This window comes from Platalea leucorodia, assembly GCF_965183815.1.
Source record: "Platalea leucorodia genome assembly, chromosome: 2".
Lineage (NCBI taxonomy): Eukaryota > Metazoa > Chordata > Aves > Pelecaniformes > Threskiornithidae > Platalea > Platalea leucorodia.
The window spans coordinates 21,752,042-21,770,824 of record NC_138824.1 but is presented as its reverse complement, the minus strand read 5'-3'; the positions used below and the strand labels follow the sequence as shown (position 1 = coordinate 21,770,824).

At 37.8% G+C, this 18,783-nt stretch overlaps 1 protein-coding gene across 7 annotated transcripts in view; it reads right to left on the bottom strand.

The window, feature by feature from the left end:
* The window catches only part of NUP58 (nucleoporin 58), a 39,551-nt gene that overhangs the window by 19,175 nt on the left and 1,593 nt on the right, over positions 1 to 18,783 (bottom strand). For 4 of the 7 annotated variants that reach the window (XM_082332468.1, XM_082332471.1, XM_082332466.1 and 1 more), the window contains exons 2-12: positions 16,032 to 16,171; positions 14,629 to 14,667; positions 13,426 to 13,578; positions 10,784 to 10,918; positions 9,904 to 10,014; positions 6,913 to 6,937; positions 6,396 to 6,461; positions 5,426 to 5,600; positions 4,025 to 4,104; positions 3,217 to 3,335; positions 835 to 917 (exon numbers count right to left, since the gene is read on the bottom strand). In XM_082332468.1, the coding sequence (XP_082188594.1) occupies positions 835 to 917; positions 3,217 to 3,335; positions 4,025 to 4,104; positions 5,426 to 5,600; positions 6,396 to 6,461; positions 6,913 to 6,937; positions 9,904 to 10,014; positions 10,784 to 10,918; positions 13,426 to 13,578; positions 14,629 to 14,667; positions 16,032 to 16,171 (1,126 nt within the window). The remainder of the gene's footprint in view (positions 1 to 834; positions 918 to 3,216; positions 3,336 to 4,024; positions 4,105 to 5,425; positions 5,601 to 6,395; positions 6,462 to 6,912; positions 6,938 to 9,903; positions 10,015 to 10,783; positions 10,919 to 13,425; positions 13,579 to 14,628; positions 14,668 to 16,031; positions 16,172 to 18,783) is intronic. The other 3 variants (XM_082332467.1, XM_082332469.1, XM_082332470.1) reach the window with 3 other exon arrangements.

The window sequence follows — 18,783 nt, the reverse complement described above, 5'->3', positions numbered from 1 at the left end:
GCAGAAGAAGCTTTGAGAAGGAAACAAGCAGATGATTTACCAGAGCTACTCCCATTAAGGAAGCCACTTAGCAGAAACAATCCCAAACGCTTGTACTCTTCTCCAAATTTTTTTGTGTAACCCAGAAGGGTTCTGATGATCTCAAGAAAAATTATGGATTGTAGAACATTGACATTTTGTCAATATGTCCAGAACTGTAAAGGGGAAATTCAAGCCAGAGTCCATGATGGAAAATACAAGCCTAACTTGCACCTTTGATACATTAGTATTTTTTCCACAGTAGTCTTTTTTTTTCCCTATACATGAGACTTGCCATGAAAACCAGGTTGAAAAAAAATTAAGCAAGCCAGAACACAATTTTCACCCAAAATTCTTTGATATGTTGAAAAACCTTACATATGAATACCTACTTTTTTTCTGTTATCTATTTGAGTAAGAGCAGATTTAGATCATCTTTGCTTGAGATCAAGAGGTCATTGTGCAAAAAGCAAAACACACAAGCAGGAGCTCAAGGACAGACATTTCAAAAACTGATCAACAATTAAAAAGAAAAAAAAAAGAGTTAAACAAAAAACATTTTGTAACCTAAATGATTGTGATCAGCTGCTATCATCACTATAAGTAAATAATTCAAATTATACTTCAGCTGAACAAAAGTTACTTTTTTTTTTTTTAATCAAAGCACTTCTCCAGGACAGTTTGAAAATTCTTAAAAGCAGTTAATTTAACAGAAGGGAAAAAGAAAAATAAAAGAATACCTGAAGATACATTTTCAAAAAGTGACTCTTTGTAGTTCTTTCACTAAATACACACGAACACATCAAAACAACATACCTTTACATTTTCATGTATTGATTGAAGTTGTGCAGCTAACGCTACAAATGTTTGATAGATTTTCTGCATAGCCATAGACAAATCTGTAAGAGGCACATAAAATATTGGTAAGTGACAACCTTACTACCAGGTGAAAAGATGTAGTGGTTATACTGCAGCAAGAAGCCCACCCAAAACCCAAACACCACTGCATGAGAACAACCTAATGTCTATAAGAAATACAGAATTTGAGAGCAATTGGGTGACACAAGTCATCCAAGGGCCACTTTCTGAAAGGGCTTAAACTTTATTTTGAAAAGTACTCTTTTCTCAGGTTTATTTCTATATACATGGTAATCCATTTCCTATGATTCTATCATTTAGTGAAACTAAAAAATATTATTTAACCTAACTTTATCTAATTACACAGGAACATTTTACCTCATTTTTTACATAAATATAGTGAAATCAGATTTTCTTGCGTTTGTATATATTTTCCACTTTCTGACTTAAAGCACAGTTAAGTGTTCAGTTGATTTTGCCAAAGAGAGCAGTAGAATGGAAACTTTACTTATATTTTAAAGACATGATTAATAAGCATCACAGCTTATTCTAGCTCTACCCACAAGCATATCATAAACAGAGAAACACAATGGGGAGCTTCTTGCCTCCACAGAATCTTACATTTAGGACATTGTACTTCCCACACAGATATCAAAGTGTTTTCAGTGCACTGACCCAACTAACGCAAAACTTTAATCCTAAAGGGGAAATCAGAGAATCATACAATCGTTTAGGCTGGAAAAGACCTTTAAGATCACGAAGTCCAACCGTTAACCTAGCGCTGCCAAATCCACCACTAAACCATGTTCCCAAGCACCACATCTACGCATCTTTTGAATACCTTCCAGGGATGGGGACTCCACCACTTCCCTGGGCAGCCTGTTCAAAGGCTCTCAAAATCTCAAAGGTTTTGGCAAAATGAGGCATCTGCTGACAGAAAATGCTTTTCTGAAAGGAGCACTGAAACAATGTACCAAAATGGAGGACAGAAAAGTGCTGAAGAGGTCTTTCACTGTGAAAAGATCAGGTATAGCATTTCCTCTGAAGGATGTGTATAACCTACTGAAATGCAAATAGTAGCTATCAAGTTCTTGAAGATGCGTAGGTCTAGCAATGATTCTTGAACTGAAAAGGTCTGCCTCTCCATAGGGGAATTTCTCCACTATAATTTGCATCTCTTTCTGAAAAGGAAATGCTGGGGAATAAATCTCATGCCAACCTGCAGGGTTGCGGAGGCAGTGATACCTAGGAAGACTGGCCACAAGTTTCCAAAGAGTCTGAAGGCAATTTATTGATACTGAATACTAGGCATTTCAAAATTTTCAAGACATTCAGGGTCATGGTTTCCTACATGGTAAAGGAAGTTTTTCCTGTATGGTAAAGGCTACATACACAATACAGTGTTGACTAGATCACTAGATCATTTGCTGACAGTCTGAGCACGCTGGCACAACAGATTGAGCCTTGCCCACACAAGCGACGAACCTTTAGATTACAGCAGAAACTGCTAAAAAAAAAAAAAAAATGAGGAAAATCTGAAAGCATCCCTCTCACACTCCAGACAGACAAGAAGATCACATGGAAGGATAGATGACCCTCAGGATTCAGCAGATCTTCCATTCTGGAAGCTAAGTCTAGACAGTTCTCGTTACTGACATATAAGGTCCAGATTCTAAGTACCATCCTGCGATGGCAAGATGTTCAAGTATCATCTGGCACAAAAAACCACACACTTGAAATCACTGCTTATTGCAGGGCCTGTACCTAAAATGTCCCAAAATGTCTATGATCACAGGAATGGCAACCAAACAGAAGACTACTGTCCAGAGGTCAGTATTCTCTGACCAGAGAGATTCTCCCAAGATTGAATGATGTGGCAGCAAACAAGAGTAAGTTTTCTCAGTCAGTCAGAGCTGAAGACAATACCAACAGGCTCCAAACTAAGGAAAAGTTCCCATTTTGATCTGGAGCTGGCAGAGCAGACACCCACATGTGTCTGGTCAGACAGCCCAGTGCAAGACAGAAGGTGCCAGACATCAGCCTTGTAACAGCTAGATGCTGAAGGGAGGGAGATGGATATAGAGGATGTCAAAACAAAACAGGCCTACAAATTGCACCTCAGGAACTGGATCCATCTTAAAAAGCTCAAGAACTTTTATGTATTTAACCGTTAATTCCAAATCTTTACATTGAAGAATGCAGAATCTATCTGAACACTTATTTCTGTACATTAAATAAGAAAAGCCAACAATAACAAAAGAGGAGATTAATTACTAAGTTTTTCTTATAGGTGTAAGATTTCTTAATTTTTATGTATGAAACAAAAATTGAAACATTTACCTTGTGGAGTTATGTGTGAATTATTTGCTTGAGTAGCAAGATGATTTTCCAGTTCTTCTATTTGTTGCCTGTATTGCTGCAGCTGTACTTCAAACTGCTCGACCAAGATTCTGAAATAGCTAGATGAGTAACACAATGAAATCATATGATTAACCTTCACTAGTTTGCCACTATTTTTTTTAATCTGATCTATATTAGCTGCCAATTGTCATTTAGTTAATTGCAACAGTTATGTTCTATGACATTCTTGATGTCCCGCTACTACTGGAAAGAAAGACTGTACTTCTCATGTCTATGACATAAAGATAAATTAAGTGCAGACATAAAACACTGATTCCATGAAGCATTCAGTACAAATGTTACAAGAAGCAGAAAAAAAAAAATTGTATTATGAAGTTCATAGAATCATAAAATGGTTTGGGTTGGAAGGGACCTTTAAAGGGCATCTAGTCCACACCCCCTGCAATGAGCAGGGACATCTTCAACTAGATCAAGTTTCTCAGAGCCCCATCCAACCTGACCTTGAATGTTTCCAGGGATTGGGCATCTACCTCTCTGGGCAACTTGTTCCAGTGCTTCACTACCCTCATCATAAAAAATTTCTTCCTTATATCTAGCCTCAATCTACCCTCTTTCAGTTTAAAACCATTACCCCTTGTCCTCTTGCTACAGGCCCTACTAAAAAGTCTCTCCCCATCTTTCCTATAAGCCCCCTTTAAGTATTGAAAGGCTGCAATAAGGTCTCCCTGGAGTCTTCTCTTCTCCAAGTTATATTATTGACTATTTTTTATGAATAACAGTAACTCACTCTGCTGGGGCTGTATTTTCATGCTGAAGACCAGGAGGAGTTTTCTGTGTTCGTAATGCTATTTCTGCATTCTTTAGCTCCTAAACAAATAGGGAAAATTAACAAAAGATAAAGTTCTGTATGAAGTGTTCAAAAAGAAAGATTGCTACAACTCTACTTTCATTCACATAAAATATTTTCTTCATATATTTAAGTTAACACTGTGATGGAATCTAACTAGAAATTCTTCGAAGAATAGACTGCCAGAAAGTTGGAGAACTGCAAATACCAACAGAATTTTGGGGAATGAACAAATAGCAGCACATATTGAAAGCACATTGAGCTCTCAGAAGTTGAGAAAATATTGTGCTAAACTGCCAGAGATAAGATCTAATTTCTACTCTTCAGAAATCCTGTTACAATTCTTGAGGACTAGAGGGGGAAACAAAAAAAGCAACAGTCAAGGGCAAGGAAGTAACATACCTAGAAGAGAAGAAATAGAACAAAAGGGATTATTTCGCCTTTAAAAAAGATTAACTAGTTAAAAAAATGCCTCTCTTTGGAAATGATCTCTTTATGCATGATAATTACAGCGTACACTTCTGTTTAATACTTTCTAGTAACTCTACCATTAAGAATTTCTCAGTGCCTGGTTCTGCAATTCTTCTCAACTGCATCATTTACAGAAATACAAGAACAGCAGTAGCAAGTTTTTGTTTTCACAGAAAACTGTTGGCAAGGCACAACTAGAGAGTATTGCCTTTTGGTATCACAAAATATAGAAAAAATATCAACTTTTTTCTTTAGAATAAGATACACTTATTTATATAGCAAGCAGCCTTGACATGCCAGATGAAATAAAAACTGGTACAGAACTTAACTTGAAAAGCACTTGCATCAAAACTTGAGCTCAAACTGGTTGCACAGCTAAGATGCAGACTGGTGGACAGAGTTGTGACTCAAGTTCACTAAATGAATACTAGTGCTAATTAAGATATTTTGGTCCCTGAAATGTTATAGGGTGGGTTTTTTTTAGAAGTCATCAGAAGAAAACATACTTGCATTTCTGCTGCTCCGGAGTCCAGCATGTTGTTACAAATATGTCTTCATTAGCAGCTGAATATATAACTGAAACTGAACTAAAGGGGCACACATTCGCTTCTGTTGCCTTTGCTATAGAGAAGTGCTTTCCTGAATAAAAGTCGTTTTATTGCTGTTGTATTTATCTGAAAATACTGACATCACAGATTTCAGTCTCCCTCAGTAACTCCAAACAGATTAGAAGGGATTCCATTTTTCCACTCTGTTTACAACTGTTAGTTTGGACACATATATTAACTTGACGGATAAAGAAGGCTACTTATCCTATATGAAATAATCAACATACAAACTCTACATAGCAAAATTTATATTCAATTATACCTGTGCAGTTTCCACTTTCAGCTTGTCAATATTAAGAGTGTTTCTCTGTAATCCACTGGCAACTACAGACAGAAGTTGTTTCAAAGCTTTAATGTCTTCTTGTACTTTAAGCATTGCTTTAGAGGACATTCTACTAATTTCTTCCTGAACTTGTTTTTGTTCTTTCACAAATTTCCTGGGGAAGGGAAAAAGAAGGGGGTGGGGAGGAAAGAAACGTCATGTATTGAACCTGAAGTACGCAAGTGTTTACCTCTCAGTCACATTATTTAAACAGCTATTAAATTCATTTTTCCAAAATCAACTACTAAATGGTAAGCTTACTGTATAGCATAGTATTACCTTAACTCCTAGCATGCTAATACTGTAAAAAAAAAAAAAAAACCCAAACAAACCACTAAAAAACGCCTAAACTTCAATAGCAAGTCTTTAAACATGTTATACTGAACCCTCTGACAAACTAATATATAATCTTATATGTATATATAATAATATATAGCATCTATGTAAAAGTGATTACTACTTTGAACTCACAAATACAGGGACATACAGCCTCTTTGACTAGCCTACAACCTGCCTCCTTCCTGCCTGAGGGAAGGCTCTTTTGCAGTTCTCTCTATTCCGTACGAGATCCACAATGCACATGCAATACGGACATAAGGTTCAATACTTACTATGCATGTGCAACACGCTTAATACTCCCAGGGAGAGATGGATCAGATTCTAGGAGCATATCTGTTAGGCATGCCCATTTGAGTAAATGCATGGAAAAACAAGGCTGAAAAAAAGACAGCCTAAGACTTCAGCTACTAGAACTATCCGTCTACTCTGTTCCCAAGATTAACCTGCCAAAAGGTCTTGGGCTAGTAAGTTATACTGCATGCAGCCTGCAGTAGGGTGTTTTTGTCACAGAGCATCATCAGCATACAATACTTCAGCTAATCAAGTACCATAAATAAAAAATACTACTTACTGTAGATTTTCTACATCTTGACAGATTACTGGAGGTAGATTTTCGTCCTTTAGTGCTTTGCTATCTCTACAAGAGAGAATGCATGTTTAGATGGTGCTTTAATACTGCCAGACATTTTTGCATAACTACTAAATATCATGAAAACATTCAAGTGGCTGATTACACAGTTTTGCACCCACTGCACGTATGCCACAACTAGGAATGATTCGGATTAATGCACACAGATACTATGCCAGGGTCCAAGCCTGTGGTGTAAGCATTGCACACATTTGCAGAAATCATTTTTCAGACCACATGATCAGTCTATAGCAGATGCCAGATAAGCTGTAGGTATTGCATTTCATGGGAAAATTGCAATGTTCAAAACGATGAACCACCATTACTAAATTGGCCATATTGCAAAAGTTGGTTATTTACATTTACGCCTTTTTCAAGACTGAAGTAGTAGAAAAGGCAACGTATTTAGTTTAGCCGTTTTCTAATAGGACATGGAATGCAAAGAAAATCCGACACTTACTCTGGTCTCGTTCCTGTTTTGTCACCTAGAAAATAAAAACTGTAGGTCAGAAATAAAGCTTTGAAGAACAAAACAACTTTAATGAGATTTTTAGGGAAGAACTAATGACTACAATCTGCTTGATTTGTCTTGATAAGAGGAACAGACTAGGCTAGCCATAAAAGAAAGAAGGTTTTAATTTACTCACCCTTCACAGATAAATATCTTTTCAAGAACAATGGTTAAACAGTTAAGGTGCTAATTTCTTAGCACAAAGTAATGCAAAACATCTTGTGTCACTATACAAGTCACTACAAATGCATAAACAACTGCAGTTGCATAAGAAATCCATTCCTGCTTACGCAACCACAACTCACTTGGACCTGTACCCACAAAACATTCAAGTGTTTAAATTCAGCAATAGCAGTCTCCTCTCAAATACGAATGAAGGTTTGCCCATTGGACTTCCGTAACAATTCTGCTGTTGCATTAAGTCCAGTAATGAATGAGGTTTTACAGAACTGAAGATGTTACTGCTTACCTACCACCTACACGCTCCAAACTATGGATCTGTGGATCAAGATGCCAAATCCCTCTGAGTAATACAATGGAACTGAAAACAATATCGTACATAACACAGGCCATGACTAGAAACAGTCATGGCCAGGGGCAGTAATCCCATACCATAGCGGTCTGCTAGGAAGAACACTCATTCAGGAAGCCCAAGAAGTAGGCTTCATCTTCTTCAGCTGGATGCAATTCACATCCTCACTTTCCTCTCAATGCCACCAAGGCAGAAAAGTAGCTGTGCAGCTAATGCTAGTGCCACAAACACTCCTGCCAGGAGAAGCTACTACTTTTAAAAGCAACATCTACTCAAATCATCTGCAGACTCTTGTCAGCCAGCACATTAGAGAGCCTGGAGTCTCACAACCATTCCCTATGCCTTTTGCTAAGGGGGGGGGGATCTACACAAAATTGGGGGGGGAGTGGCAGGAAGGTATAAACCCCAGAATTTAGGACTCCTTTCTCAGCTGATAACCTAAAAATTAGGCAGAAAACTAAGCATACTTGGCCTTCTCTCTCCAGCCACTTTTTTTTTTCTGTACATCAGAAAAATACTTACAAAGTAAGAGATACAGATTTGAAATCAGATTTTGCTACTTTCTGGGCAAGCGAGTGCTCCAGTTTTTACATTTTTTACATTCTTTTTAGTAATACACGAGGAAAACAGGTATAAGAACAGCTTCTTTTCCTGCAGCCTTAGTTTAAAGAAATACTTGACAGTCAGTCTTTGGTCTCCACAAGGAAAAGCTTTTATAACGAATTCCAGATGAGAGAACGCACATGCTAGTCTCTGTCTGTCCTGGGGTTCCTAGGGTGCTTTTCTTTGGTAGCCACATGTCCTCCTTCCTTTTCTTCACGAAGGAAAAGAAATAAAAACCTCAGAACGATAAAACCACCACCCTCACACCTTAAGACAGTTCCTCATATAGCAGTACAAACAATTGTACTGACAGAACTGAGTATCAGCATACACGTAGGGATATTTGTCAGGGCTGCTTGAGCCAGCACTAGCCGTTACAGGAAACACTCCTAAATTAAAACCTAAATTTAAAAAAAGAAAAAAAAAAGAAAAAAGAAGAAAGAAAAAAGGAAACTCAAAAACCAGTCTCCTTCAACATTTCCCACTCCTTATAGCTAGGGGATCTCTGCTTATCCTGACAGTGATAGCCCAGCTAACCCAGTTCCACTATGCAACATATGGAGAATGCAGGTACTCATTCAAGTTTCCACCCTAAGAGCTGGGCAAATGTCCTTCAGATGACCTTCAGATGTCAGACTGAAGTAGATTTTGAGTCTGTGGTTCTCTGGTCCTCATTTTAAGATACTTGTGTATTATGGAAGTGTTGTGATTTCTTAGTATTATAGTAATGGAAGTCCCATAAGAACCTAGGAATTGGAGCTTTTTCATCACTCTCAGTTTCAATAATAAACTCCAAAAACAATCAACATCATGCAGAGCATGCCAGTTTGGACAGTCAATATGCCATCTCTTCTACAAGTATGAAGAATTAAGTCTCCACAACTTACGTTACTCTGTAAAAATGGCTTCATAGCATTTCTATATTTCCTTCTCTTTTAACTATTGGTATACCTCATTTAAAATTTGGCTCCTGAATGGAATCAAGAGATAAATTAACAGTATTGATTCCCCAGAGAAAATGCACATTTTAGAATCAGCTTTAGTTAAGCTTACTCTGAAAGTATAAAAGTAAGACAAATTAATAAGTGTCCATATGTCAATGTTCAATATTCCCTTACTTAAGTACTTTAAAGCTCCAGAGACGTAAAGTTTTTATAACTGGTTTTAACAACCCGATAGAATGTATCACATAGAACTACACACCACCAGAACTAGAGCTTCGAAGAATAACAGCTAAAAATAGGATATTTTTATTGTGCAGGCTTTCAAAAAAAAACAAAAAACAAAAAACAAAAAACACAAAAACCCCAAGTTTAAGATGTTACAGTTGGAGAAAGCTGGTTTCAAACGAGTACTTTTCATATTTGCAATGCATTACTTAAATACAGCTCTGCTCCCTCCCCTAGTGGCTATTTAATATATAGCTGTTCAGAAATCTGCCGCGGCTTTTTGGCAAATGGCCCTACGAGTCTTCACTCCTGAAAGGCTAAAGGGTTTAGATCCTGGTTCTCAGGTATGATATTGGCTTGTACTGATTTTAAATAAATAAATTTACATTACTCTGCATTTGCAACCAAAATCTTGTTCTTCTATACAAGCACATATATATATATATGTCTATATCTATATATACAATATCTAAGAACGAAATTAACTGAAATGCCTCGTAAGGGGGGGGGGGGGGAAGGGAGTTAAAGTTGTCAGCTTTAATTCCACACTCCTAACACAATGAAACAGTCTATGCTGTAGTGCTCTGATAATTTTCTCAATGAAAAAAAACCCCTAATGTTTTAAAACAAACTTACTCTTTTTGTCTGAAGAACTACTAAAATCAATGCCACCAAGACCTTCATTGGCAGTAGTTGAAGGAGCTGCAGTCGTCCCCAGAGTCAAACTCAAAGCATTCTGCCCAAGTCCTACAAGAAACCCAAACGTAATTTCTGCACTTAAAATGTTGATAATTAAAACTTATTTTAAATTAAAAGCACATATAATCTTGCTTGCAGTTTCAGTGTCCCTTTACTACATTTGGATTAAAAAAAGATGCAAAATAAACAGAGAAGAAAACAGATTGCATGAAGTTTCATACAACTGTACACAACTGCTTTATGTAATTTCTTCATATTACTAGATAGCTAATTAGATAACTAACTTATCATCAGCACCTTAAGAATCTTTCTCTTTCATTTAAAGTTTAAGAGCAGTGTTACCAAGACTACAATACAGTGCAACAAATTTTTCCTCTAGAGTTGAGAGACAGGAAGCCATGAAATGACAACAGTAACAGTTAAAGATTTTATTCAGACCAAAAAGCCACCAAAATAAGGAGCTTTCAACTTCTCCACAGTTAAAGGAGGTACCTGTATATCACTGCCTTCTCCCATTTATGATCAACTTCCTTGAGTTAATTATGGCAATGACAAAGATTTCCTTGTGTTTTCATTTAAAAAAAAAAGTGTCAAGTACAAGTGAATTTAAGAATGAGAAAGGAGCCAATGATTTCAGATTTCATTTTTATTGTCCATGGATAGCAACACTGTTCTTATCTGTAACACTGTTAAAAATTACATTTTCACAGTGTTAAGATTTTATATAAACTAAATCTTACATTACGGATGTATACAAGCACACGTTAAATTTCAATGTTTTGTGACAGAAGGAGGAAAAAACTAAAATAGCTTTCACCTGTTGCTGCTGTGCTTGTATTCTGGAAGAGTGAACCTCCTAAACCTGCTAAGGCTCCTCCTAAGGAAAGGCCTGTGGAGGCAGTTGTAGTTGGAGCAGTTGTGCCACCCAAATTTAATGTAAAGCCAGTAGTTCCTGCAGAGAAAGCAAACCACCTTCATGCAAACACTGCATTCAAATACATCCACAGACAATCTGAAATAACTGAAAGGTATGAACAGTATCTTTTTCATAACCGGCTAATAAATCAGCAGTCCTGGCTAACCAGGGAGGTCCCAGTGGACTGGAAGTCAGCAAATGTGACACCCATCTACAAGAAGGGCCAGAAGGAGGATCCAGAGAACTACAGGCCTGTCAGCCTGACCTCAGTACTGGGGAAGGTTAGGGAGAGCAGATCATCTTGACTGCCATCACACAGCACATACAGGACAACCATGGGATCAGGCCCAGTCAGCATGGGTTTATGAAAGGCAGGTGCTGCCTGACCAACCTGATCTCCTTCTATGACAAGGTGACCCGCTTAGTGGATGAGGGAAAGGCTGTGGATGTTGTCTACCTGGACTTTAGTAAGGCCTTTGACACCATTTCCCACAGCATTCTCCTGGAGAAACTGGTTGCTCGTGGCTTGGATGGGCATACTCTTTGCTGGGTAAAAAACTGGCTGGAGGGCCAGGCCCAAAGAGCTGTAGTGAATGGAGTTAAATGCAGTTGGCAACCGGTCACAAGTGGTGTTCCCCCGGGCTCGGTACTGGGGCCAGTCCTGTTTAATATCTTTATCAATATGATCTGGACAAGAGGATCAAGTGCCCCCTCAGTAAGTTTGCAGATGACACCAAGTTGGGTGGGAGTGTTGGTCTGCTGGAAGGTAGGAAGGCCCTACAGAGGGACCTGGACAGGCTGGATCGTTGCGCCAGGGCCAACTGTATGAGGTTCAACAAGGCCAAGTGCCGGGTCCTGCACTTGGGTCACAACAACCCCATGCAACGCTACAGGCTGGGGGAGGAGTGGCTGGAGAGCTGCCTGGTGGAAAAGGACCTGGGGGTGTTGGTCGACAGCCACCTGAACATGAGCCAGCAGTGTGCTCAGGTGGCCAAGAAGGCCAATGGCATCCTGGCTTGTATCAGGAATAGTGTGGCCAGCAGGAGCAGGGAGGTGATAGTGCCCCTGTACTTGGCACTGGTGAGGCCGCACCTCGAGTACTGTGTTCAGTTTTGGGCCCCTCACTACAAGAAGGACATCGAGGTGCTGGAGCGCTAAGGGCAACGAAGTTGGTGAAGGGTCTGGAGCACAAGTCTTATGAGGAGCGGCTGAGGGAGCTGGGGTTGTTTAGTGTGGAGAAGAGGAGGCTGAGGGGAGACCTTATCGCTCTCTGTAACTACCTGAAAGGAGGTTGTAGCCAGGTGAGGGTTGGTCTCTTCTCCTAAGTAACAAGCAATAGGACAAGAGAAAATGGCCTCACGTTTCGCCAGGGGAGGTTTAGGTTGGATATTAGGAAAAATTTGTTCACCGAAAGGGTAGTCAGGCACTGGACCAGGCTGCCCAGGGAAGTGGTTGAGTCCCCATCCCTGGAAGGTATTTAAAAGATGGGTAGATGTGGTGCTTTAGGACCTGGTTTAGCGGTGGACTTGGCAGTGCTAGGTTAATGGTTGGACTTGATGATCTTAAGGGTCTTTTCCAACCTAAAGAAATCTATGATTCTATGATCTAAACTCAATTGTTATTTTTATTTCCTGCAGATTTTCCAAACAAAGCCATAGAGACTTCTGAATTATGTGTTATTTTGTTCTACAATATTATAATCCTGATTAGTCCATATTTACCTGCGACCATATAAAATATTTGAGAGTCCCTCAGAACACTAGATAATCCAGAACCTGGCACAGAATTTATTCTACAGAATAATGGATCTAACAAGTGCTATTGGCTTTTTATATTAAAATGCTGAAATGTTAATGTTTTGTGTAAAATATTTTAATGTTTAACATAAGACAGATGATACAAGAACATGTCCTTGGTAGTTTGAGCCGCCTTCTGGAATTAAGCACCCCAGCTTTTGGTAGGATAGGGAAGAACTGAGTAGAGAAAGACCATAGGCATAAAGGGACAGAGCACAGAGGGCACAGATAACTGAGCTCAAATGCACACTCCTAAGATTAAGAAAAATGAACTCCAGTCCTAATTATCATCATGCATGGTGCAGTTTAGCTAAGTTAAATATGATGGCAGGTGTGTGCCAGTATGAGAACTACACTGGAAAAACCTTGTTTCCACTCACTACTACTTAACCATTTCAGGCCATCTACAAAAGGTAAACAATTTCCAAACTTTTCAGCTGCACAAGTAGGAAGCTTTCAACCTTCAGTGGGGTTAACAACAGCAAAAATGATGATTTTACATGATGAATCAGCTCTTGCTACACTTCTAGTGACTTAGATTATATGCTGCCTATATGACATGGTATACTGCCCATAAATCTATCTGTATTAGGGTACCCAAATTTAGAACTAGTAAAGTCCAGTGAACCTTCTTATTAAAGTACCACAATACTAGAAAAATATAGAGTGTGGAACTGTTTTACTATAAAGTTTTATTGTTAAAAACCAAACACTCCCCCCCCCCCAAACCCCTAAACATTTTCCTACCTGCTGCGGGAGTCGATGTAAGAGCAGATGATAATGATAAGCCACCCGCTGAGGTAGAAGCAGCAGGTAAAGCAAATGGCGTGGCTGAACCTGCAGGTTTGTTGAAACCTAAACTAAAGCCTGTGGTAGCTGCTGATGTGGTGGCAGGTGTGCCTAGAAGAAACCCAAAACCAATTATCACTCTTAGAACATTCTGTTTGAGAATGAATGCTCAATCCACCTTCTCTTTTGAACTATTCCCATTTAACCATTACGAGCACCACAGCATGCAAGATCACTTGCATCAAGTAAAATATCCCCATAGGACTTTCAGATAAATTTCAAAGGTTTACATTAACTGCACAGGCATTTTTGCTCCAGAATTCCTAGTGATCCAGTGGGCTTTAATCATGGACTGGCAGTCATATCTAGTGGTAATCTTAAAAAAAAAAAAAAAACACTGTGTAAAAAAAAAAAAAGAGCTTCCACCAAGAGCATCTAATAGATGAATCAAATATTGGTAAATGGAGCTATAAACAATACTGCCCAAAATACAGATTAAAAATTCTCAGTTGGATGTGCATACCAAAAGGAATGTATATATCCTTTCAATTTGTAAACAAGAAATATTTGTGATAGTCAAGCTCAGTTTCTCCTCAGACCTCAGTTGCTGATGTTTAAAAAGAAAAAAAAAAAAAAAACAAACCCCATAACTACCCACATATTCCTGTATTTCTAGTGACAGCTTAAAAATAGTCACTAAAGATTCATCAGAGAAATAAAAGTAAAATATTCCCAAGGTCTGTTCCCAGTTCAACCCTCTATTATTCTTCTAAAAGAGGTAATTACCAAACAGACCTCTTCAAAACAATTTCATTAGAGCAAGAAATTCTGTATGAAGAATTCTTTGATAATGTATTCCATCTCCCCTCTGTTGAAGGATGAAACTCATTAGGGGGACATAAATATGAAGTCTAACTTTTCACTATGACCACTGTCACTGTTGTACAGGAATAAAATAATCCTTTAACGACAAGCAACAGTATCCAGAACTGCAGCACTCCACTCCAGTTTGCAGCCTTCACATTTGGGCTGCAAAGCAGACTGCAAATAGTAACAGAGAAAAAGCTCACATATGACCACTAAATTTCTACATCACAAAAAAAGATCTGTTTTTTTTTTTGTTTTGCCTGTATAACATTAAAATCCAAATTAGGTCCTTACCTAGTGTCAGTCCTGTAGCAATAGTTGTTGCTGTTCCTGCTTTAAGAATGAAAACAAACAGAACAAGAATAGTAATTGAAGACCACAGAGCAGTTATGATAGTAAAAAAACATGAAATAAAACACAGAAATAACGCAACATTATGAGACAACACACAGACTATTATACAAGTTTTTTCTGTAGTATGTTGAAAGCAAAACAACATTAACACAGAAAACAGTATGTGTAAGCACCAGCAGCACAACAAAGCATAACTGACTTCAAAAAGCATCACTTTTCTTCATAAGAATCTGCTAACAGTGAAGCTGATGTTAACACAGCAATATAGCAAGTTGTTTGGAATTTCAAACAAAATGAAGGTAAACAAAAATATGGAAACTAGTAATTCTATCAAGTATTTTTTTTCAGCCATATGGCAGTACATAACATCAGCATGTAAAACAGCAGATTTACAGTATAATTAAGAGGATTATAGAGTCCAAAGTCTTTGTAAAATCCTGTGTCTTGGTTCAGAGTTTCCACCCCACTGGTAATTTAAAGACATTATTTTGAACACAATGCTGTGCCATTTCATATTTTAAAAAAATATCTGATTAGAAGATCAAAAGAATCATTGAGAGCTAAAAGAAAATTACCCCAATGTAGCCAAACACAGTAATACAGGCTTTCAGGTTACTGTTGAATTTACTTCTAGTAGATTGGTTTGTAGAACTTCCCTTATCTACTCATAAAAGTGTACAAGAAAAAAAGACCATTTTGTCTAGCAATATTGGAGCCAAAGTAAAATTCATTCAGTTATGTCTGCATGATGGCTGAAAAAAAAAAAAAAAACAAAAAAACACCTCCAGTCAGAGAGGTTTTATTCTTTTGCACTCCAATACTCCTATAAGAATCTGTATGTTCATAGGCTGAATTAGAGACCTAAGAAAATATTAATGAGTTTCTTCATGTGTATTGCTAACATTAAAAAAATCCCAAACAAAGCCAGAAATGTTTGTTAGTATTGGGATATTTGTAATCCTGCAGTAATAATCTCACAATGTTTTAAAATATTTTTCCGATCAAAATATACCTCAGTCTTACATCATAATTTTGAGCATCCTGGATGAAGAGTTAGATTTCTAGAAAACATCAGGATTCAAATTATGGAACAATTTACACATCGGCCCAGAAACAGTTTTCTGGTAACTGCATTTGTGTTTCTGCAGCATTGGTACTGCATAATTTTCAGTGAGTGACCTTTTAAACTGTTCAATGAAGCCTTTTTACAAAACTACGTAAGTAATATTCTGAGCTACAGAACTACTGTAAACAAAGTAAGCACGTTATGATGACCCAGTTTTTGTGTACATGTATTTCTTCACTGTTGATTCAAATTTCTGCTGTACAAGAATTTTTTCTACCTGTACTGGTGCCTCCTAGTGTAAAGCCAGTTGTTGATTTTGATCCAAAAAGTCCACTCCCAAAGCCCACTGAAGGAGCCGATGTAGTCGCTGTAGCAGTGGAAGAGCCCAGAGTTCCAAAATTAAGTCCTCCTGTTGAGCTATTACAAAATAAAGACTATTAGCAATAATTATTTTTCAAAATCCACCATCCCCCCTTATTTCAGTTTCTTTCCCACGCCATCATTCATTTTCCTGAAACACACACACTGCAGCTGGACAAGAGTCCAAGCTCACTGTAACCAAACAGAAAAAGGAAGCCTATCTCCCTCTTCCCTTCTACAACTCTAACTCCCACTGCTTCCCTGACTCTGACTCCAGCATTTGTTCAGCTCCTCACTGAGCTGATACATCTTGCTAAGCCAGTGGGAAATTTGAACTTTTCTCCATTAGATCATTTCATTAGTTCTGCCTAATTATTCTCCCTGAACTACTGAAATGGGAGAACAAATGCTAGAGGCAGCACAAAGATGACAACAAACCTGCAAGAACATCTTTTCAAAGCAGGTTACAAGTCCAGTTAGACACCTCTGAGCAGAAACCTCAACCAATGTTACTTTATTCCATTCTAAAGTGATAAGCAGAGACACGCAACCTTTCACATCAATGGCACAACTTTGCCCTATCTTACCACCAAAACACACTGATGCACGAATTCATTTTCTAATCAAAATGCTATCCTTCCCCACAGGAGCAAAGCATAGAGGACTCATGCCTACCCTATTTTCTTTTCTGACTGTATACTTGAAATAAACTTCCAGAGCTATTTTTACAGATGAAGGGGAAGAGAAAGGAAGGAGAGTATCAGAGATCAGTCATCACCAAGAAAATTAGGCCTTTTTTATTTATTTTGGGTAAGTACACATTTTAGATATTTCATGGCAAATAGAGAACAAGCTTTACATTTAGCAGAGAATGCATTAAGTTATTGTACAAAATATAGGGGAACATAATAATCATTATTATCTTTAACCAGTGAAATTACAGGTACTAGCACATAGATGAGTCTATGATTTAAAAAATTTTGTTCTTAAATTGACGAAAGATCAGGTGAATAATTTATTTGCAGTAACTTCGTGATCCCATTTGTGAGCGTTTTTAGAAACTAGCTAAGTTTTCTCTAACTTAAAAGCAACATTTTGCGTAAGTACAATAGTAGCACTGATGAAATGCTATTTAGACTTCAGGGTAACAGTTGTTAAGAAGTATTTTATGTTTCAGCTTTCAGTATTCTCTCATTGTTCCCTCATCTCCTCTCTTTTTGTATGAAGGCAGCTCCTAGACATAACAAATTAAACATAAAAGAAAATCCTTAAAAAAACCAAAAGGGTATAATTAGCTTTTACGTTAAAAGTTTTCAAAATATCTACAAAGCTGATCATGGCAAGCCCAGGAAAAGCTGGTTGCAAGTTCAAAATCTAGGTGTGCGTTATTCTTAAAGAGGTAATTCAGAAAGCAGAGTGCCCAAGAAGTTTAGAAGGACACAGCTCCACTAACTGTCCAGCTCCACAGGAGAAAATATTTCAGCTTTCTTTACTCCCAAAATTTCAACATACCAAATTACAGCACCATGACCTAACTGCTTGTAAACTTCAACATACAACATGGTGCTTCTCTCACTAATCAAGAGTTTGTTTCTCATCTTTTTCCAAGAGAGACAAAGATGATTCTTCTGTGAAAATTTTCTTGTTTTGGCATTCCAGTAGAAGAAAGCTAAGGTACAAAATATGCAATTCAGCATTATAAGACAAAAAAACCCCAAAAACCCCAAATAAAATAAAGCAGCATTTTGTTTGTTTGCTTTTTAAGACAGAAAGAAACCAAAATGTAGAAATAAAGCAATGGCAGGGTTCTCAGCAGCAGGAAAAAGCATGTGCCAAAAGAACTATCTGCTCCCCACAGATGGAAGGAAGAGGAGCTCAGATCACTGCAGTGAGGTCTTAACTCTAACTTTAGAATTAAAACAAAGCATTGCACCTGACTAAAGCATACGGTAGAGAACATCGATTAACAAAAGAAAAACAGAGCATAGGTACCTGAATGGTTATTGATGCAATGCAGGAATTAGGTAGGCTGGCAGATCACATGGGCTTTGGGCCACCAGAATATAGTCTTTGACTGGTCACTCACACTGATGGACATTTATGCTTGGACTACCCAGTAAAGCCCCTTTCTTTCTAACACCTGGCAATATTGTCTTAAACCCAGCTCAGAAGAAGAACAGCTTCTTCTTATAGTCTCAAACATGTTCTCAAGCAAACCATCCTATAGGGATGCTCAAGATTATTTCACCAATCATCCAGCAGTATAGAGGCCTCTTCCTCTGGGATACTCCTTGACCAATAGCCCTGAAGACTCCTCCTACTTGTAAGACTAAATACATGAATAAAAATGCAAAGTACCATACTGTTATTAATTAGTACCTGTTAAACTTTTACTTATTATTTTTAAGAGATTAAAAAGCCAGCCAGAATGGCAGGAAAAAAAAAAAATGCAAACATAAAAATATGTAAGTTCAATAGGCAGTTTTTAACAAGTGCAGATCAACAAGACAAAAAAGTTTCCCTTGTTTCAGGCAGTACATTTAGAAGAATGTTTTTGAATTTTAACTTGCTCATTTTAATCACAGGAAACCTGCATTAAACAGGCATGAAGCAAAAGAAACTTAAGATCTTTACCAACTCCATATAAGCTTCACTGTGGCATTAAAACA